Source organism: Pogoniulus pusillus, chromosome 15, assembly GCF_015220805.1.
Source record: "Pogoniulus pusillus isolate bPogPus1 chromosome 15, bPogPus1.pri, whole genome shotgun sequence".
In the NCBI taxonomy this organism is placed as follows: Eukaryota; Metazoa; Chordata; class Aves; order Piciformes; family Lybiidae; genus Pogoniulus; species Pogoniulus pusillus.
The window spans coordinates 9,702,196-9,724,536 of NC_087278.1; the positions used below are offsets into that span (position 1 = coordinate 9,702,196).

The 22,341-nt window shown below is 51.1% G+C and overlaps 1 protein-coding gene across 4 annotated transcripts; it reads left to right on the forward strand.

Annotated features, from left to right (window-relative positions):
* Positions 1 to 6,116: 6,116 nt before the first annotated feature.
* On the forward strand, positions 6,117 to 17,621 carry C1QTNF6 (C1q and TNF related 6). 4 transcript variants are annotated; one of them, XM_064154798.1, is made up of 3 exons: positions 6,117 to 6,183; positions 7,034 to 7,268; positions 8,814 to 11,854. In XM_064154798.1, the coding sequence occupies exons 2-3, from the start codon at positions 7,040 to 7,042 to the stop codon at positions 9,359 to 9,361; spliced, it is 777 nt and encodes a 258-aa protein (XP_064010868.1). In that variant the 5' UTR covers positions 6,117 to 6,183; positions 7,034 to 7,039; the 3' UTR covers positions 9,362 to 11,854. The 4 variants fall into 4 exon arrangements, with proteins under 4 accessions (XP_064010868.1, XP_064010870.1, XP_064010871.1 ...); XM_064154800.1 differs by lacking the exon at positions 6,117 to 6,183 and adding an exon at positions 6,733 to 6,787; XM_064154801.1 differs by lacking the exon at positions 6,117 to 6,183 and adding an exon at positions 17,565 to 17,621 and having other exon boundaries at positions 6,949 to 7,268; positions 8,814 to 9,259.
* Positions 17,622 to 22,341: the final 4,720 nt, after the last annotated feature.

Sequence of the window (22,341 nt, forward strand, 5' to 3'; positions counted from 1 at the left end):
GAATGATGAACTCCCTTGAGCTGGATCATGTAGCCAGGGAATATGGCAGAAATCTTGCCCTGTTGGCTGGTTTCAGGACTAGAATCAAGAGAGTGTCAGCAAGCTATGTTGGAACCTCTCTGCTTCAAACCCTTCTGCTGTCAGGATCGTTACCTTAGTGAGAAGTACCTGCCATAGATCCAAGAGTTTCCATGTGCAATTAAACACTACCTTCCCCTCTCTTGGCCACAAACTGCTTGTTCCTTTGTTGAGAAAGCTCATGGATACCTCTGAACATTGTGTTGCCCTACCCACTCTCCACCTTTCCTTGTGAGATGCCTCCAGCAGTGATCTACAGTTGACAGCTGCTCAGGGCAAGCCTTGGAGTGTGTGTAGCAGAGGAGAGCACAGGGCTAAAAACTCCCGGACCTGCATAGCAGGGGATGGGAAAAGGAGGCATTCAAATGCAGAGAAGCAGAAGGCAGCAGACTCAGCTGAAAGAGAGTTTAAGAACTTTTAAGAAGATTGTTTTTACATTAAAATGGTATACCTGTACCTAGAGCTAGTACCTCCCACCCAGCCAAGCTGTTGGCCCTAGGTGCTCGTGATGCAGCAAAATCTTGCTGCTTGCACTAGGGTTAGCATTTAGAGTCACCTGCCAGTCAGACTAGGACAGTCTTTTGTCTCAGTGGACTCACAAGAGGTGTCACATGGTGGAGGTAAGAGATGGTACGCTTAAGCTGGAGGAGCTAAGGGTATATCACCCATGGGAGAGGGGCAGCTTGGGTGATGTACCCTGAGCTGCAAGGAATCTCCAACTGACACAGCTTGTCAGCCTGTCTCTGATGTGCTGCTCAGCTGTGTCTGGCAGACACAGAGTGTCTTGGACTCACTCTGGGGGCAGTGGGAAGTGGCAGACAGGCCTACACTTTCACATTCAGTGCCAGAGACTGCCAGGTGGGGAAGGCTGTGGATGTAGTCTACCTGGACTTCAACAAAGCCCTTGACACCGTCTGCCACAACAAGCTCCTGGCAACGCTGGCAGCTCGTGGCTTGGACAGATTCACTCTGAAATAGGCCAAGAACTGGCTGGAGGGCTGGGCACAGAGAGTAGTGGTGAATGGTGCCACATCCAGTCGGCAGCCAGTCACTAGTGGTGTTCCCCAAGGATCAGTGCTGGGCCCAGTCCTGTTCAATATCTTTATTAATGATCTGGAGCAGGGGATTGAGTCCATGATCAGTAAGTTTGCAGATGACACCAAGCTAGGAGCAGGTGTGGATCAACCTGTAGAGCCCTGCAGAGGGACCAGGGCAGGCTGGATGGATGGGCAGAGGCCAGTGGGATGAGATTAAACAAGGCCAAGTGCAGGGTTCTACACTTTGACCACAACAACCCCAAGCTGCACTACAGGCTGGGGACAGAGTGGCTGAGAGCAGCCAGGCAGAAAGAGACCTGGGGGTACTGGTAAATAGTAGCTGAAGATGAGCAAGCAGTGTGCCCAAATGGCCAGGAGAGCCAATGGCATCCTGGTCTGTATCAGGAACACTGTGGCCAGTAGGATAGGGGAGGTTGTTCTTGCCTTGCACTCAACATTAGTCAGGCCACACTTTGAGTACTGTGTCCAGTTCTGGGCTCCTCAATTCAAGAGAGATGTTGAGGTACTGGACCATGTCCAGAGAAGAGCAATGAAGCTGGGGAGGGGCCTGGAAAACAAACCCTATGAGGAGAGGCTGAGGGAGCTGGGGGTGTTTAGCCTGGAGAAAAGGAGGCTCAGGGCAGACCTCATTGCTGTCTACAACTACCTGAAGGGAGGCTGTAGCCAGGTGGGGTTGGGCTCTTTTCCCAGGCAAGCAGCAACAGAAGAAGGGGACACAGTCTCAAGCTGTGCCAGGGCAGGTCTAGGCTGGATGTTAGGAGGCAGTTGTTGGCAGAGAGAGTGATTGGCATTGGAATGGGCTGCCCAGGGAGGTGGTGGAGGCACCGTTCCTGGAGGTGTTCAAGCAAAGCCTGGATGAGGCACTTGGTGCCATGGTCTGGTTGATTGGCCAGGGCTGGGTGCTAGGTTGGACTGGATGATCTTGGAGGTCTCTTCCAACCTGCTTGATTCTATGATTCTATGAAGTCTAGCAGCAGTGTTGCTCTACTCCTAAGTGCAGGTGAAAGACTCTTCCAGCTGCTCCTTTGCCACGTGGCATTTCAAAAAGGCACAGCAAAAGAATGTATTGGTTTTGCCAGGCCTTGATCTCCACGTGAGACAGTGTATGCCTCCAAGCAGTCCAGAAATCCCTGCTGGCAGAAGCGTCCACAAACCCAGCAGCAGCCTGAATAGAGCCAGGGAATGTGTCATTCCTTCTTGGGCAGAAGTTATGAGAGAAATGTAGCCTCACAGCTGACTTCCAGCAGGCCTGCCCATCCTCAAACACAGGCAAGATATTCTAAGCCAGGGACTTCACAGCATGTGGATGCTCTTGGGCAACAAGGGCTGGCTGTTACACCAGCCCTGCAGTCCACGGGCTCAAAACCGCTCATCTCGTCATAAAATCACAGAACAGTTTGGGTTGGAAGGGACCTTTAAAGGTCATCTACTCCTTCCAACCCCCTCTGCAGCCTGGCCACAGATGAGCAGTGATCCCAGTATGGCAACTGCTGTTCCAGGGTAACCCGCAGGCACCCCAAAGTACTCAAGCACCAACACATACTGCCACCTTTTCAGGGGGATCTCTCTCCCATTTGCAGGCACTACAGAAGGGCAAAGCAAAGGTACCCAGCAGTGGCTTGGCAGGGTGGAGAGGAGGTGAGTGCAGAGCGGTGCTGCCCTCACTTCCCAGCTCCTCAAATGCATGTGAGCTCTCTTTCTAAGAGTAGAAGTGGTGGTAGCCAAAAGTCAGAACTTTGCTTCCAGAAGGAATCAGCTGTTGAGCTAAGCAAATCATGATGCTTTGTGAAGAGGGTGGAAAGGAGGGAGGGAGGGAGGGAGGGAGAGAGAGCCAAGCCTGACACGGGCCAGAGCAGGGGGGGAGGCACTCATAACGGTCTCTGAGGCAGGATGGAAAAGACAGTAATTACATAAGAGCACTTGGCGAGCATTTGGCTGGAGTCAGCTGGGCCCTGACAGTCCTCCCTCCCAGCATTGCTAACCAGGAGCAGCTGAGGATACAGAGGACCCAACTCAGGACCCCTCTGGAGGGGAGCAGAGGTAAGAGGTCCTCCGCTAACCTTCCTGCTTGCAATACTCTTGGAGACCGGGGACGGAGGAGTGGGGGGAAATGGGGGAGGAAAGTAGCTATGATGGAGGAGAAGCAGCCAGGAAGGGGAAGAGAAGGGGCTGTTTCTCTGCCTTTTGATGTAAATGATCCCTTTGCTCCTGCAGTTTTGGTGAGGGAGGAGCCATGAAGGGTGAATGAGTGGATGTTTGTGGATGGATGCCAGCACATGTGTAGGTGTAGCAGGGCAAGGGATCCACATGTGCATCGCAGAAGCTGAGCTGTACATAGGGGCTGGAAAGGGGAGAAAACATCAAAGTAATTTCCTTCCTTCTGTACCTGTGCTAGAGAGGCTGAATAGGATGGAGGCTGTCACTAGGGAGAACCAGGCTTTATCCCCTTACTTTGCCCACTTTGAGGGTGTTGCAGGAGAAGGGAGGAAGAAGCACTGCTCTTGAGCAGGGATTGTTGCAGTTCAATCTGGCCAGAGCTCCCCTGGGCTGTCTCTAAGACAGAGTGTGTGATGAGGGAGAGCGAAGATTGTTGAGCACACAAGATGCCTTTAGGCTTTGGTTACACTTAAAAGCATGGCTGGCACAGCTACTGGATAGCATTCTCAAAAGCTGCATCTCTCAGTACTTGGCCACACAAGCCAGAACCTCCTGCAAAAGTGGCTGCCCTGGAAAAACGTTACAGACACAACCAGTTTCCTTCAGGTAGCAAGGCAATATTACCCTGGCAAAAGTGTCTTTGCTGCCCAGCTAGGGCATGTCACTAGTGCAAGTCTTTGCTGGTTCCCTGCAGTCCCAGTTCAGCTCAAACAAGACATCAAATACAAAGCCCTGCTCACTGCCCATTGTGAGCTCTTCTTGCATTTAGATGAGACAAAGGCAAAGGGACCAGCTGCTAAGGTCCTCCATGAAGAACATTTGCTTGGTTTGTGAGCACCTCAGGGCTGCAAACAGAAGCGTGAGAGAGATGAAAATGATGGCCCCTGTGTTACCTCTTCCCCTTGGAAAGTTATGAGAGGCCAGACATAAGGCTGAGAGTTGCAGAAGTGGGTAATGTCATGCTTGGAAATAAGTCAGGCAGGAAAACCTAAGGGAGTGAGGCATTGCAATAGCTTTGACGGGTCAGAGAGAAGCTTTGCTTTCAGCATCAGCTCCTGAGGTTTCATGTCCCTCCATAAAATGTGTTTGCTTTCAATAGCAACAACACATCTGATCACCAAACACAGCTTTTGTCAGCTGGAAAAGCCCCATTAGCAAGAATTCTTCTCCAAACTTTTCCCCTTCTTGTTTAACAAGGGAGGAAACTGAGGCACAGGCAGACGTGGCAGACTTGCAGTGGGCCTCACTGCATGCCAGTGCCGGAGCCTGGCTAAGAGCTCGCTAGCACAGCAGCTAATATCTTGGTCCTCTTCCCGCCTTGGCTGGGAGGCATGTTCACTCCATGTTCATTGAACTCTAGGCTGACAGGCAGCCTGAGAATATCTCCAGACCTCTCAGCCCCCCTTCTTCCCTTCCCCCCAGCTCACAACACATATTTTCCCAGAGTTTTCCGCTTGCTTCTCCAGTGGTGCTGGGGTCCTGCCAAGCGCCAGCTCTGGGAAGCAGGGCCTCCCATTCCCAAACCAAACAAATGAGAGAAGGAGATCAGAGGGGGGAAAAAAAGTTAGTCCAAGTACACGTAGGCAGGCACAAACCCCTTTTCCCCTCTGGAACCTTGGAGCCTGCTCCAGCTTCTCTTGGAAACTGCAAGAAGGCATAGTGCTGACTTGGCACTTTCGGCCTCCACAGAAGACAGCTATTGCCTGTCCTTCCTTCTGCCTCCCAAACATAGATGTGTGCCCTGCCAGGGTGCAAAGCTCTCAAGTTCAGTTCTGCTGCAGGGTAGGATCCCTCAAAATCCTCTTTTTTAACAGATTCTGCAGTGTAGGAAAAGTCTCCTCTTAGGCACTGTTACCCCAGCAAAATGCCCTTCATTCCCAGGTTCTGCTGCAGCCATGTAGTGCTCACCCCAACAGCAGGAGAACACCAGCTCAGCGCCAGGCTGAGGACAAAGATCACAGCCAGGATTTGCTCTAGAGCCTCAGCTTTGCTGGCAGGCAACTTAGCTGGCGGGGCTGTGCTCCGGGCCAGGCACACCCATCCCCTGTGAACTGCTCGGCCAGGGACTCAACCAGAGGAGTGACCGGGGCACGACACGCACCGGAGTGCAAGGCTTGGGGCTCTGCACAGGGAGACAGGGTGACCAGAGAGGGGGACAAAATGATGCCTCTCCTAGTTGGCAGACAAGCCTGCTAGAAATAGCACGCTTGGGGTAAGAGGCTGTAATGACATACAGAAAAAACAACGCAGGAGAGAATGGAAGATGACATCTGGGGACTGAATGGGACAGCCACCGCGGGGGGGAAAGCCTGGCCAGCAAGTGAAGAGCTAAGGCATGGGACAAGGCAGTACTGCAAAGGAGTGAAAAAGTCCTGCACCATCCGAGCTGAAGTAAACTCTGTTTTGTGCACTGCTGCATCTCCCCTTGCCCATCTGGATGCTCAGAGTGGGATGCTGCCCTGTGCCTGCCCATGCTTTGCACAGGCTGAAATCGCTGCTGCCAGCATCTTCCTGACCAGGGCTAAGCTGTTCGGTAGCAGAGAGGAGAAAAAAGAAAATGTTAAAAAAAAAAACCCAACCCACACCAAAAAAACAACCCCAAACAAAACCCCAATGTATGCACGGAAAAGTGCATAGGAAAGAGTTAAAAGGCACTGAAACCCAAGCCGGTTTTCGAGGGAGTGCGCTCAAAGCCGGGGAGGGAAAGGGAGGGAGAGAAGAAGGGAAGGAGGAGGTCCAAGCCCAGCTTGCAGACCAAGCCAGCAGTCAGCAGTGCCTGTGCCAAGAGGCAGCTCTCTTAAAGCCATGGGCCCGGGGGACGGCTTTGCAGGAGGAGGGGAGCCCAGGAGCAGGGACTGGGAAGCTCAAAGAGGAGCCCTCGGCCTCCAAGGTGAGCTGCCAGGCTGCAGCGGGATGCAGGCAGAGGGGCAGAGAGCAGAGGCTGGGAGGGGGCTTTCTCGGCTCATTTGCGTGTTTGTCTGTCGTAAGCATACCGCTCTGCAGGCTGCCTGCTTCCAGCTCTGCTTCCTTCGCCCTCCGCAGCGGAGCAGCTCCCTTCTGGTCCTGGCTGCAAAGGCCTGGCACTGCGTGCTGCACTCAGAGGAGCTGGCCATCCTTTGGGGCAGGTGATGGGCTTTGGCTGGCAACGCAGCTGAGCAGTGGTGGGAGGGGGGTGAGGCACAGAGGAATGAGGTCTGGTGGGGGGGAGGAGGTGGCTGAAGTTCCAAACCTACAGGAGAAGAAGCCTCTCTGCAGGGCGCTGTGGGTTAGAGCAGAAGGGTTATTGGGTTAGACTCCCATAAAGATCTGATACCTAGTGAGGACTGGAGAGGGTTTTTTACAGCTCTCCCCACAGATGTGGCAGCATACCAGAGCATGCTTTTGCTAAAGGGCCTGTGTGGTTCACCATGCTTCCTTCATCTATGCCAGCCTCAAGACTCAATCTTCCAGTGGCTCCAGTGGTTTGCCTAGCAAGGATCAACCCTTCTCCCAGGGTTAGTATCCAGTGGTCTGGGCATAAGGGTGTGGGGCACCCTCCTGGGCCATGTGGTTGCTACTCAGATTGCAGCCTTGAACCTCCAGAGACTCAAGGCACGTAAACTCCCTCAAAAGGACACTGTCATTTCATCCCCCTCCTGGCTCCAACCACCACAGAAAGATATTCTGTGGTGATCTCTGCTCGATCCCTCATGTTCTCCTCTTCGTATACTTCACTCTGGTGCTTCCTCCTATCTTCCCAGGTCACCATGGACATAATTTACCTGCACACATCCCTGGCCTTCCTTCTTCTCCCTGTTGTGCTTGGGGCACCTGCTGATGAACCCAAACTGACAGAATCAGCCCCTGGTGCTTGCAAGCGCTGTTGTGACCCTCTGGACTCTTCCACTGATGTCCCACCACTCCCTCCCAGCCACCACCACCTGCCCTACCCAATGCCTGAAGTCCGTCCCTATATCAACATCACCATACTGAAGGGTAAGTGCCCATCTTGGCTCAGAGCTGCCAAGGTGCCTGCTCAGGGGCCAGTGACACAGTGGTGGAGGTGCCAGCTGGGATGCTGGTGTGCTGGCTATGCTAACAAACTGCCAGATGCCAGGACGCACACGCACTGTGCCCAGGGTTTAGATGTTTTGTGCTGTGATCAAAGCAGCCTGGAACGTCAGTGCATGTCTGTGCTGTGACCTCTGTGTCTTAAGATGCTGCTTACTCCTAGCTCTTCCTCCCTACTAGCACAGGACTGACAGTGGCAGCCTCTTGCCCAGCTGGGAGGGCACCTTCCTTGTTTCAGAATTCCAGAGTCCTGTGGTGCCTGAGTGAAGGAGCAGTCTCTATCCAGCTGCAAAATAAGCATGCTTGGAGGCAAGGTATTGGCACCTGGGGAGGTTGTGGGAAAACTTTCTCCAGCTCCATGAGTCACATAATTTTGGAGCAGGAGGAGGGCAAGGAGGCACAGCAGCTATTTGCAAGCAACTCCAGGCTAAAGAGGCAATGACCCTCAGCTTGTTCCAGCCTGCTGTGGCTGGCTTGGCCAACGGGAAGAGGCTCCCTATTTTAGGTCAGCTCCTCCCTTCGAGGCTCCCCTTTTAGCCTTTGTTGTGGGCAAAAGCCAGTTCCCAGCTGGATCATTCTCTACTCACTTACTGTTGCTCTGTGGTTCCTCTGGTCTAGCTGGGCAGATGCTCCCCCTTCCTTGCCCAGCCTGGAAATAGATGAATTCCACCAGAGCTCAGAAGTGTGCCTGGGGCAGATAGAGGCCTAGACTAGAGTGAGATGTTGCAGTGGGACCTGCAAAGCCACACAGAGAATGGAACACAGGAAAATAACGAGACACAGTTTCAAGATGTGCTGGAGGCTGCTCTGACTCCTCTCATCTCCCAGTACACAAAGTACAATCTGGTGCTGCTCCCATCTGTAGAAGTTCATGCTCAAGTATGTGACAGACAATGCACAAACCCCAGAGCAGGACTGCAGAAGTAATCATACAGGGTGTTGTCAAAGTGCCAGCACCATCCACCAAGTCCAGCTTGGGTCTTTCCCTCTGACCCACCGCACTGTCCTTCTCTAGTCATGTTCTCCCACACACATTAGTGGTTCTTCCCCTTCTCCAGCCTACAGCAACAAGAGAGTGCAGGGCACACGCTACACAAGTAACTGGGTCACAGGAGTGCCTAGTAGGAGGGCAGAGGCTGTGGTGGAGGTAAAAGAGTGTGGAGGAAGAAGAAGGTGGTACTTTGTACTGCTGGGCTTCCTCTCAGGAAGAAGTCTCTTAGGGACAGGTCCTAGTGCCTCCAGCAAGGCCATATCATGTGGTGAGCAGGGTTCATAAGAGCAGAGACCCCAGTCAGAGCCAGACCTCTGCTGGCTCCTTTCCCAGGAAGCACAACAATATTGTGATCCTCAGGAAAGTTCTTCTGGCATTGCCCCATCCTTGAGCAATCCTCTGCCATCTCATTAGGCTTTCTCTCAGCCACTTCCAACTCTTCCTCTGGTATCACACAGGTGTTGTGTCTTCTCTTGTAGGAGAGAAAGGAGACCGAGGAGAGCCTGGGATGCCAGGGAAATGGGGCAAAGAAGGACCTCGAGGCGAGCGGGGTGCCCAGGGCCAGAAAGGCAGCAAAGGACAGATGGGCACAGCAGGAGACCCTTGCAAGCATCAGTATGCTGCATTCTCCGTCGGGCGCAAGAAAGCGCTGCACAGCAGTGAGGGCTACCAAGTCTTGATCTTTGACACTGTCTTTGTCAACCTCTACAGCCACTTCGATATGTTCAATGGCAAATTCTACTGCTACATAGGTGGACTTTACTATTTCAGCCTCAATGTCCACACTTGGAACTTCAAGGAGACATACATGCACATCATGCACAACGAAGAGGAGGCAGTCATCTTGTACGCCCAACCCAGCGACCGCAGCATCATGCAGAGCCAGAGCCTCATGCTGGAGCTTCAGGAAAATGATGAGATCTGGGTGAGGCTCTACAAGAGGGAGAGGGAGAATGCTATCTACAGTGATGATGTTGATGTGTACATCACCTTCAGTGGGTACCTGGTCAAGCCCAGCCTCGAGTAACAGCCTCTTCTCCTCCTTGGGGCTTCTTTGACCTTCTCCTTCTAGCTCTCTCTGTCCTTCTTTACTGCCCGCAACCACTGCAAATCACTTGGAAATGGACCTGTCAGGTCTTAGGCACTGAGTGTGAAACTTGCCTCACTGGTTCCCAGCTCACGCTCTCTTGTAGCCAGGCCTGTATCTCTCCACTCAGAGTGACACTACCATCTCTCAGCCCCTCTCCTCATGACTCCAGTTTAGGTTATTGGTGTCTAAATTTTCCAGAGAGCTGTCTGGCTTTTAGGGCCCCAGAGCAGGAGGAAAGCTAAAATGATGCTTCTGGGATGTGTCTCTATTTGGGGCTTCATAGACAAAGGACTCTTGCACAAAAAGCCAACAAGTCCTCACCACCCAGATGCATCCTGGCTTCTCTCTGTCCCAACTAGACATGCCAGGTTTGCAGCCTGCAATGTGGCCTTCATGTCACCTCCCTGTAATGTGGAGAGCTGACTGGGATCTGAAGGCCTCCTGTAGCGCAAGGAAGACATAGGAGTGATCAGAGACAATACTGTCTCTCCAAAAAAGGGACTGTTTGCCTTCTGAAGTATGACATTGGCTTTTCTTAGACTTTCTGGGCCACAGAGTCCAGGCTGGCTGCAAAATCTAGGCCTGGCAGGATTGTCCTCCTCTGTGCCAGCTCTAGCTCACTGGAGAGATGAAAGGCCAGACACTCGGCCAGGTTCCTCTGAGGCATCTGCTGTCAGATCAGTAGAGCCCACCACTCTATTCTCACTAGGAATCACAAATACAGAACAAGAAAAGGAGACGATCCTGCCAAACCTTCCTCTAGAACCCCCTCTGGTGGGCTGCTTGGTCTTGGTTCTCCAGATGTAGGAAGCTAGCCCAGAGAGTGAGCCCAAATTCACCCTCTTCTTTATCAGAGGTGCACTCATGGCCTTCCATTGGTATCAGCAGTCATCCCTAACACTTGCTGATGTGAGTGTAGAATCAGGCTTTGGCTTCCACGTTGTCATTATGCTATCCCCTTGAAGGTGGTTCTCCCTCACTGGCACTGAGGGACCACTTATTCCAGAGCTGAGCTGGAGGCCGTGAAGGCAACTGCAGTTACATCACTTACAAACCTGGGCGGGTTGGCACCTCTTTGCCTCTGTGATGGAAAAAAGATAGAGGTGAGACTTGAGCATCTCGCCCCAGGGTTAAAAGCTTCCCTGCCACACGCACTGTGCCTTCTCTGGCAATCTCATCAGAGCATCTGAGAAAAGCACAAGGCTTCACCAAACCCACACTGCTCGTGTCGGCTGGGAGAAGCAGCAGTGGGAGAGGAATGTCAGCAGTATGGTTTTCTGGTATCGTTTGTGCTGGCCTCATGCCGCTCTCACTCGCATCCCTCTGAGATTGCTATGGTCCCACTGGGAGCAGGTGAGGCTGATTCAGCGCTTTGGGAAACCTACTTCCAGGTGTTGTGGTGCTGCCATAAAGACTTGTCTTTTTTTTTTTTGAGTCTCAGGACAGGACAAGCAGGAGAAACTGTATTTCTCCTCTGCCCATCACTCGCAGTGAAATCTGCTGCCTCATCTAGTTTCTGCAGTCTCATGATTAGCCATGGTCTCTGCCTGTAGCAGCTAGGACTACCAGAGCTCTCCCCACAGGAGACACACCTCATCATGCAGGACTAGATCTGGTCCAGCCAGCCAGGAATGGCAAAGGTACTGGGACTCAGGCTAAATACTACAAGTGAACTTGAGAGAACTGCAGGACGTTTTCTCTCTAGCCCTGTTTACTTACCTTTCCTGCTTTGCTAAGGAAGCTGTACAGACTGGAATGAGGTTCAGGCACCTTCTGCCCTAGATCCTCTCCACCACTGTCACTGAGGCAATAGGTGTAAAAACAAAGCTGGGTTTTTCCCAGGGAAACATGTGATGATGGGATCATGAGAACTAAAGGAGACTTTGAGTTTCTTTCTGCCCCATAGCAGGTCGAGCATATGGAACTGCTCAGAGACAGGATTTTGGGCAGTAGAGAGGAAGCAGCATGCTGGAGGTCATGCTCAGGACTGAAACCTTTTCTCTCTTCCTCATCAGGTGGCAAACCCAGATACTGCCTAATTACAGTGCATAGTGTCCCTGTGTCTGAAGAAAAGCAAACCTCTAACACTGAGTATCCTCAGAAGCAAGTCTGCTTCTTCCTCCTTTTCCATTTGCTGTTTGAATACCAGGGATATGTCTCATGTGCTGCACATGAGCAGCCAAATGGTGCCTGATGCACATGAGAGAGGAGAGCAGAGGGACCACCAAAGGATGGTTTATCAGGCTTCTTGGTGCTAAATCAGATTTCAGGAGTATTGGGTGCTTTCTGGAAGGTGTAGTAGGCTGAGTTGTAATGTACTGTGGAATTAATGGTGCTTTATGTTACAAAACCAAACAAACTCCAAAAACTTCTTAATATCTATTTTTTTTCCAGTGGTATTAAACTTTTTTTCCCCCTGGTTGTTTTGCACTTAGACCTGCTTTTCCCTCCTGACCTATTCCTTCTAGTTCTGGTTGTCACTGAATAGTGTGATGCAAATGATGGTGACCTGAAAGGGACAGGTCTGAAACTTCCCTGGGCAATGCTTGACAATCTCCTGTCTGTTTCCTTTGTGGAAAACTATCACTTTGAAGCCATTTACTGCTTGAACACTTCTAATTGTGACAACCCCCTCCTCTCTGCTGGGAAAGCTTTAAGCAAGCTCAGGGAAGGATTCCTTAGAAATTACAAACAAGACAGGATGATAGCATGGGGTGTAGAGTTAGGCTTATGTTGGGGAAAGCTGGGCTAATGCTGGAGTTCTCTTAAGGGGTATCAGACCATTCACATGGTGTTTTTGTAGTGTATTCTCCCACCAAGCACTCAGTGATCATGTGTGGTTTCTGTTTCCCTTGGTCTTTCCCTTTTCTCTACCAAGAGTGAAAGCCATGAAGTACACATGTAAGAAAGGCATTCAGCTGTTGATTAGGCACTTGTGCTTGCTAGCAGCTGGGTGAGGAACTGCTCCAGACTTACACCAGACACATCTCTTCTGAAGACCTGTGTGTGATGAGAAAGGCCTGATGTTCAGGTCACAAGTGGAAAGACAAAAGTGGTGATTGCCCATAAAGTTGGAGAAAGGAAGGAGATGTGATTGGGGAGTGGAGACTTGGAGGCTTCAGTGGACGATGTAGGAGGGATAGAGAACAGGAAGGTGACTTTTGGAGGTCTCAATGCAAGTCAAACAGGCAAGTGAGGTGTTCTTAGGTGGTTTTGAGGTTTGGATTGAAGGTACTCCTGCTGAAGTGGAGGAATGGACAAGAGAACAAGAGGAGGTGCCCATATAGAACCTTCTGTTTTGACTTTGATTCACCTTTACGTAGTGTCTTCAGTGTTTTGACACGTACCAGACACTTCATTTGGCAAGTCAGACACATCCTTGCAGGACTGTTTGTTTCTGGGTCAGGTGCAGAGCAAGGCCTATCTATAATACCCTAGTAAATACAATACTCTGCCAGGTCAGAGGCCAGCCTCCTTCATGGCTTTCATCTACTTCTGAGAAAGCAGGTAGAAATGCATCCTCAGGAAGTGCAGGGGTTGTGCTTCTCTACGTTCCTGGCCCCCTGAGGTGAGATGCTGGTAGATTGGAGGTGACTTTGTCACACTCAGATAAGGTGAGGGACAAGGGAGGAGCGGAAATGCGCAGCCAGATCCTCTAGAAAGGTTTTCTATCATTATTCCATCAGCTTGCCCTCTTGCTGAGCAAAATGCCACCTGAAGGATCTCTTCAGCCAATTGTCTTGGGTCTAAGACTCAAGGTGACAGGAGAGGTCTGTAGCTGTCACCACCTGTCGCACCATGACTGTCTCACTAGGCGGCTGCTGTAGGTGAGACTCATCTTAGGCAGAATGGATCCTGCAATAAAGTTGAAGGATTGAGGCTAGACTGGTTCAGACTACACCTGCTGCCCCATCAGTGGGTGCAGCCATGCCCCGAGGGCCACAAGACCTCCATCCACTTCATTGGAGCCAGGCCTGAGTCATTTTCCACGCACTGGGGCTGCCCTGTGGTGTGTGAGCCTGAGATGGGTGATAGACAGTGCCTCTCTCCTATGCAAAGCAAGAGGGGTGCTCTGAGTTAGGAAGCTACAGCACTACTCTTGTGGCTGTGCCTCTCTTTTGCCCTGAGAGACAGGTACCAGCTCTGTTGTAAAGTGCTCTGTGACCTTGTCTCAAGCGATTTGCCATGGCTGCCCCTTTAAAAAGGCTTCCTGCCTGTTTGTGGGCTTACAGGTATGAAAGGAGGGGGTGGGTGGCTGCATGTTGGGAGAGAGCAGGCAAAGGCAGTATATGGTGTTTTCCTCTGGGCAAGAGCGAGCAAGGTAAGCTCTGGAGAAGTGGAAGACCCTGCAATAACTCCTTGGCCTGTGACAGCTGCGGGACAAGGGAAGAAGGAAGCAGGGCAAGAAATTGAATATAAAAGGAGACCTTTGACCTTTCTGGGGATGCTCACATGGGCACAGGTGAAAATGATTGCACCCAAAACACCAAGGAGGGCACGGATGCAGCATAGCAGGACCTGGCTCTGCCTCTTCCCTGGTACTTTATCGCAAGAGGGGTAGCCATGGGAAAGGTGTCTGGCAGCCTCTTGAGCTCTGCCCCAGCTGCCAGCCATGGTGCAGATTCTGCCCCAAATCACACCTCAGCCTTGTTTATCTCCCAGAGTCTGGGGAGGGAGAGGAGGTGATAAAACACCCCAGCCAGCATTGCCCAGCACTGAAAGCAGACCCCTCACCTCTTTCCATCCAGCACATTACAGCCAGATGCAAGCAATGGATTGAATCTGCCCAAGTCTCTTTCTTTTCACTTTTCCTTTGCTGGCTGGGAGCTGCCCTTAGGCCCACAGCGCTGGATGTGAACCCTGCCTGTGGCTACATAGTGCACGACTGCACTGTTGAGGGTGATCATTCCACTGCCTTGCGTGGCATGAACCTCCTCTGACCGCAGTGGGAAAATGGGCATTGCTCAGCCACACCAAGCCTCAGAGGTGCTCACTCTGCTCTGACACCCACACGCACATACACAGCCCCGTATGGACATCTCTCACCTTCCTGCCAACGGAAAACATTACCCTTTGCAAGCCCAGCTTGCTCTGAAGATGCTATCAGGAGGTGGGTAGAGGAGAGCTGAGGCTGCAGGCCTCTTCAATATGAACACAGCTCCCCCACTTCATTACATGCCTCCTCCTTCTCCCGTAAGCCCTTTGTGATTTCTCTCCCTGTACCATGGTAAGTGTCAAGGCAGAAGGCTTAAATCAAAGGCTTCTGCAGTTTCTCAACTCACAGACCATCCCATCTCTTGAGTGCCACTTAACTCACAAATGACCAGGAAATTACTGTCAGTATCTCATACCTTGCCCTGTCTCTGTTTGCAATGGTTAAAATGGGAGGAAGCAGGATGGAGAGGGAGAGCTCTTGGGTTGAAGCAGCAAAGGAGCAGGGGATTTCCATCCACCAGGGAAGCCTCAGAATCCAGCTCTGGGTGAGTGGGAGGCAGAGGACTCGATTCATTTCAACCTGTTTGCACACATGTTTTTAAGAAGTGAGACTGACTCCTGCCAACCTCGAGGTGCCTCAACTGCCAGGGAGCCCAGACAATGCAGGTCACCTGTGAGGCAGGACATGTGTCCAGGCATCACCGCTGAGGACAACTACAATGCTTCAAAGTAGCCAGGGGCAAAAAACGCTCTGGGAGAGGAAGGAGAGCAAGTTTCCTGTCTAAATGACACCCATCTTGCAGGCATGATTTTCACTCTTCTGGTGAAACAGTGCTCTGAAATCCTGACTACCTTCCAGAGGTCCACCACAATAATGCCCTAGAGCAAGAACTTGGGCAAAGCATTTCCCATAGCATGCTTGAGGATCTCTCCTGCTTTCCCCTACACAAGTTTTTCTAGACTCATGGCTTTATTCCATTTGCCCCTACAGACACTTTTCTTTGTTTCCTACATGTCCTCAGTTCTCCCTTGAAGCTGCAGAATGCAGCAGATCACTAGAGAGGGCTTCTCAGGCAATCAAGCCCTGTGCCCTGCAGCCACAGGCAGCAATTCAGCAGCTCTTTAGGGCCAGGGGCCTGCAGAATTACCATTATACACAGTGCAAAGCACCCCCAAGCCCTTCTCACTCCTTTGCTCATGGTACACCCGTGGCTTTCTTTGACTCTTCTGAAGACTTAGGAGGCTTTAACAGCTGTACCATATTTTTAAGCTTGGTCTCATAGAGACCAAGAGGCTGGAAGAGATCTTGGAGATCACCAGGTCCAGCTGTTTGCCTACTAATAAGTGCTAAGCCACTAGAACTCACCCATGCCCCTAAGCATCACATCCATGCGCCTTTGGAATACCTCCACAGGGATGGTGCCTCCACCACCTTCCCGGGCAGCCTGGTCCAATGCTTGATAACCCTTTCTGTGAAGAAACTGTAATATGCAATCTGAACCTCTCTTGGCACAACTTGAGGCCGTTTCCTCTTGTCCTGTCACTTGTTGCATGTGAGGAGACACCAACCCCCACCTCCTCTGAGGTAATGGTAGAGGGAGATGCGATCCCCTCTCAGAAAGGTTGGGGGGTTGAGTTCCTTTTGGTCATGTTATGTCAGAATCTGAAGCATTCCCCTGACTCCAGGAGGGGCTTGCTTCTCCTCTCCCATCCCCAACCGCGCCAGCTGCGGAGGGAGAACTGCTGTGTCTCCATCACAGTGGCTGGACCGGGCAGTGACAGCAGCGTGCTGCTTCAGCCCCTGCCTCTGTCGTCCTGCTGGGTGGCAACCTGAGCCGTGGGGCAAGGGCGAAAGGATCGACGCTCTGCCTTCTCTTTGCTGCGGGGCTTGCTTCAGTTAACCGCTGCCTCCCCTGCTGCGCATTCCCGAGCTGGCCCTCCCCAGCGCCGCCGGGCGCCGTGCGGGCAGCGCCGCGGGTGCGCAGCGCGGGGGAAGCGGTGGGAGGGTCAGGCGCGGAGCGGGCAGGGCTGGCGGCAAAGGGCAGGGCTGGCAGCAAAGGGCAGTGACGCACGCCCGCGGCGGTGGCTCTCGGCTGCGCGCCCTGCGCCTTGTCCGTGCTGCGCTATTGCTACTCGGCAGCGATTCACACATCTGGGGACCACAACTCCTTCCACCACCCACGCTCTTCCTCCCCCCTTACGGGGACTGAGGCAGGGGAGGAGGGAAGGAGGGAGAGATACTGCACAGGGCTGCAGGCATCGTTTCCAAAACCAAAGAGGATAAAACCCCCAAGCAGTCGTTTTCAACAGTGACCTTCCCTCTGGACACTGAGCATCCCTCCTGCCTGCCAAATGGAAGGGAGGAAGAAAGGGAGGAATCATTTCTTTGGGGTGCAGGGGAGGTCAGCGCTGGGGAAATGGCAGTGGTACTTCTGGTCTTGAAACACAAAAGCAACAGCGCAAGTTTCCCCTTAGAATGAAAGGGTAAAGTGTGGCTAGGGGAAGGGACTCCGGTGCCTGCAGATAAGTGTTGTCCTTGGCCTGTTCCCAGGGCAAGCATTTGAGCAGAGCCAAGTGCTTGATCAGCTTCATGCTTGCCCACTCGGCTGCAGCTCTGTGCGTGCCTGCCTGTGTGTGCCAGTGTGTGTGCCAATGTGTGCACAGGTGCAGGCAGTGACCGTGCCCTTCAGGACCTTCTCCACAGCCTGCTCCCAACTGCAGGGCGTGGAGTCCTGCCCAAGAGCCCTCTGAGCCCTGTGCTGGCTGCAAGCGCCTGCAGCTGCTGTTTTGAGCTGCAGGGAGGGGAAGAACAAAAGAAACTACTTCAGCGTGCTGTGCCCTTTCCTGTTTCTTACGTGGGAGGTACTGGAGCAGCAGGGAATGTTGCTATTCAAAAGGGCATTCACCTCCAATCCATGCATGTCACTCTCAGGAACAGGAGGAAAGCGGCACGCTGGTCTCGTCCTTCTCTGAAGGAACCAAGCCACATTTCTCTTGAGACCTTCACATCCCATTTCCCAAATACAAGCACAGCTGATGGGGCAGGTGTGGTGAGAAGTGACTTGGGCTTTGTGTTACAGCAACAAACCTCAAGTGTGGCACTTGCGAAGGGTTCTGTGTCGCATGTCCCAAGGATCACCTTCAGGGTCCTCAGAAACCAGAGTAAGGGAAATGGTAGCTTCCACGGTGCTTGTTTTCTCTCCAGGTGGTGGTCTTGCAGTGTTCACCAGAATCTGGTTAGTAGTCTTCAGCAGCAAGCAGCCTTTCCTACTCCAGCCTCTGCATCCAGGAAACAGTCTTCAGTTGTGTGCAGCCATCCCCAAGAGCCTCATCAAGCTGCAGAGCTGCTCTGCTACAGGCAGGTCACCCTAGGGGAGAGCTTCCTAGGAGGGAAAATGCTCAGCAGAGTAAGCAGACAGCTGAAACTCTGGCAGAGATGGGCTCTTAAAAGGGATGAGGGGCCCTTTGGCTGACCTGTTTCACAAGGTGAAACGCATCACCTGGGAGGAGTGAAGTGCACTCACATCCTTGGGACAGGTCGTAGACCTGGATTCCACCCTTCCTTTCCACTGCTTCCATCCACGTGCACTGTTTGTGGCCATAGCCTTTCTGACCATAACTTCTGCCTCCCAAGATGGATAAGAAAGACTAACATGCTCACAAGCAGTGACATTAGAGGAACAAATGCAGAGGCCATTGAAGCTGGGAACCCACAGAACACGGTGAATAATAGCCCACAGGAGAAACATGAGTGCAGTTCCTGAGCACTGAGCTGTGTGGAGACAGGCAGCTGATTTCTGATCAGGGTTTTTAATGACACCAGAGGTAACAACTGCAGTAGTCACAAATCAGTAACCCCCAGAAGGGCTTAAGGGGCAGCAGTGGATTGGCCTTTGGATAAGCATGACATCATCAAGCATATATTAAAGCAAAATCAGCAATCTAATCAAATCCCTTTCTGGAAAACGCTCAGGCACAGAGATAAAGAAAACAAAGAAGGAGTGAGGAGAGCTCTGAGCAGAATGTGGGTGATTGTTGTAATGATTTTTTTTCCCTCTAGAGAAGGAAGGGAAATGTGATTAGATTGGGAGTAAGCCTTGCTAATCAAAGTACCTGAGGGTTTATTCTCTAGAATCTCCTTGCAGGATTATGTCTTGCCTTCAAGCAATTTTGAATGTACAATAAATCTCTGAATTCTTCTCAATTTATTAGGCCTAGAAGCCATCACTGGTTCTTATTAGGCTTGTCAAGCATTTGCACACAAGCCTCTCTAACTTCAGATAGAAAGAGATGTGGCACGTTGGCAGGCTGCAAAACATAGCAGGGATTTGTCTTTCCAAGCCTGCCCAGGTAACAAGGTAATAATTTCCCTCAAGGATGAGAGCAGATGCTGGTGCTGAATAGCAAATCAGGCAGCTCATTACCTTGCTCAGGCACAGATTAGGTCTAAGGCTGGTTTTTGAGCCCAGTGTTGCCCTCCTGTAGGTCATGCAACTTGGATAGATGCTCCCTGTTCAACACCAGACTGTTAGCAGGTTCCACAGGCACTCTGGCCACACATCTTCAGTGTTCAACACCAAAGGGAACCCTCAGGCATTTGAGTAGGTGCATTTTAATACTAGAATCAATCATGTCCCTACAGACCTGGGCAGTGGATGCCTATGTGTGATTCAGGATCTAATGCCTGATCTGAGAATCTCACTTCTTGAAGATGGGAAGATGTCCTTTGTGACCCTCTCTGTGCTGTGGAAATTGAGATGCCAAGAGGATGTGAGACTGCTGACAGATAGTCCCCTGGGTATGCCACCTTCCTTCCAGATCACACTGGTGAGTTTTCCATCACAGGTGTACCATGCTAAGGCCATCTGCCTACGTAGACACCACAGTTCAGCTGACAGAGATTGCTTGACACGTCACTGTGGTTCAAACACCTGCTGTGCCTTACACACACTGTTCACAGGCCCTGGCAATGACATAAGTACTTTCCCTCCTTCATGTTGCTGAGCCCAAGGTTGCTGAGAGATAAAGGCATAGAATTCCAGCCCTGAGTGTCTCTAGGGAGAGACTCTGGGTCTTAGCAACCCTTGTGGCACCAGAAGCACCCATTGTGGAGGCAGGCATCCACACCTAGGAACTTTCTTAAGTCTTGAGCTTGCTGCATAGCCTCCATCCCTTCTGAGCAAAGTCCTAACTAATGCTTTGTGGCTCAATCTAAGCACAGTGAGGAGCCAGGACTCAGATCCTGTGTAGGTGCATCTCATGACCGTATCGTACTTACGAATTCATAGCTGTGTGTTCACAGCCATGCAGGCTAAGAGTGAAACTCCTTAAAAGTAGCATGCTTCCCCTCTTACCCTTGTTTCCCCACCCCACTGGGCTTGTGATTGTCACCATCAGGGAGTGAAAGTGAACACCTCCTCCATCCCCTCCCACCTGTGGCTCCAGACTTGCCACAGGTGAGAGTGCCTACAAAAGTCTCAACTTCCTACCCCTTCTATCAATGTTCTTTCCTAGCCTGTGGGGCTAGAGACTCCCTGCTTTTGAATGGTTTGTGCATTCATCTGCATATTTGGTGTCTTCAGCTTTCATCAGGGAGATCACAGAACTGCAGAATTCCCTAGGTTGGAAAAGAGCTTTAAGGTCATGGAGTCCAATCACTATCACTCTTAACTGAACCATACTCCTAAGCACTATGTCTTCATGAGCCTTAGATGCACCCAGGTATGGGAACTCCACCACTGCCCTAGGTGAGCTTTTCCAATGCCTGATAACCCTTTCAGTAGAGAGATTCTTCCTAATATCCAATGTCAACTTCCCATAGTGCCATTTCCTCTCGTCCTGTCACTCATTACTTGGTTAATAAGACCAAGCCCCACTTCTCTACACTCTCCTTTCAGGTGGTTGTAGAGAGTGATAAGATTTCTCCTGAGCCTCTTTTTCTCTAGGCTAAATAATGCTGGTTGTCTCAGCCACTCCTCGTAAGACCTGCTCTAGACCTTTCACCAACCTTGTTGCCCTTCTATGGACATGCTCCAGCACCTCAATGTCCTTCTTGTAGTGACAGGCCCAAAACTGAACACAGTATTTAAGATGAAGCTCAGCAGGTAAAATCACATCCCTGATCCTTCTGGTCACAGCATTCCTGATTGTGGTGGTTTGGGAGTTACCCACCCTCCCACACAATGAATTCACACAGACTAGACTCAGCTGACTGGAAGTTAAGGAATGAAGCTTTATATTCACACCTTAGAACAACATACAAGCAGATATTCACAACAGATTACAAATATTTACAGCTATATGCAGAAATATACAAGTTAAAAGTAATACAGAAGCACAATACCCCTCTCAAAAATCCGAGTGCCCAGGAGGGGCTCCCAACCACCCTTCCACCTTCTTTCCTCACCCCTCTGTTGTCCCAAAATCTGCCTTACATGCAAGGTGAGCTGGAAGAATTGTCAAGGAGGGTTAGAAGGAGATGCTTAGTTGGGTTACACAGATTCCAGCTCAAAGCAGATAACATGGCAGAAGCAAGGGAGAAACACAGACACAGACAGACACTGTCTTATCTATGTTTGTGTCCTTGTTTTTAATACTTCTCAGCAAACCTATGAGTGAAGTAGACATCATCATTGTTTTATTTTCACAGCCTATAATATAATTTTTCTCATTAAAACATTCCAATCAGCCTCAAACCAACACACTGATACAGGCCAGGATTCTCTTGGCTTTCTTAGCACACTGCAGGACCATGTTCAGCTGACTGTCAATCAACACCCCCAGGGCCCTCTGCTCAGCAGCTTTTCAGCCTCTCCTCCCCAATCCCATAGTGTTGCACAGGGTTACTGTGGTTAAAGAGCAAGGACCCAGCATTTAGCCTTATTGAAACCCCTAGAGCTGATCTTGGCCCATCAATGCATCCTATACAGATCCCTCTCATTCAGATCAACGTTTCCTCCCAAAATCACAGAATCACACAATATATCTGTTTGGAAGAGACTTTCAAGATCACTCAGTCCAACCTTCGATCCAGCACTGAAGGGTCAACACTAAACCATGTGCGTAAGCACCATGTCCACATGCCACTTAAACATTCACAACCAGTCCACTATCAACCAATAGCCCCAGGTTGCTCTCCAGCTTGCAGCTTTGCAACCACATGTTCCCAAATCCCTGGGTTACCATGGGCTCATTGTGACCCAAGTGCAGGACCTGGCACTTGGTCTTGCTGAGCTTCATGCAGTTAGCCTTGGCCCATCAGTCTAATCTGTCCAGATCCTGCTGTAAATCTTCCCTACCCTCTAGCAGATGGACACAGCCACCCAGCTTGGTGTCATCTACAAACTTAGTAAGGGTGCATTTAGACAGGATCACAGGATCACAGGATGTAAGGGGTTGGAAGGGACCTAAGGAGATCATCGATCCAACCCCCTGCCAGAGAAGGACAATACTACCTAACACAGATCACAGAGGAACACATCCAGACAGGCCTTGAAAGCCTCCAGAGAAGGAGACCCCACGACCTCTCTGGGAAGCCTATTCCAGTGCTCAGACCATTGATATTAAACAAAGCTGGCCCCAGTACTGAACCCTGACAAACACTGCTCACCACCATGGATTTAACTCCATTCACCACCACTTTTTAGGCCTGGCCATCCAGCCAGATATGTCCACTCAGGCCATGAGCAGCCAGTTTCTCCAGGTAATACAGTGGAAAACTGTATCAAAGGCTTTACTAAAAGCCAGATAGACAATACCCACTAAGTTGATTGGATAGGGCAGGGTGATAGGTTGGACTGGATGAGCTTGGAGGTCTCTTCCAACCTGGTTGATTCTATGATTCTATGATTCTATGATTTTCCAGCCTGCCATGCATTGATTTTTTTTTCCCCTTGGTGAAAAACAGAAAACCATGTGGAGTTGCCCAGGGGGTTGGTGGAAGCCCCATCCCTGCATGTTTTTAAGGCCAGGCAGGCTGTGGC

Excerpts from the sequence above, each read along its gene's own strand:
- C1QTNF6 (XM_064154797.1), top strand. The coding sequence starts at position 6,983 with ATGTTCTCCTCTTCGTATACTTCACTCTGGTGCTTCCTCCTATCTTCC. Across the intron at positions 7,269-8,813 it reads CAACATCACCATACTGAAGG|GAGAGAAAGGAGACCGAGGA; the intron begins GTAAGTGCCCAT and ends CTTCTCTTGTAG.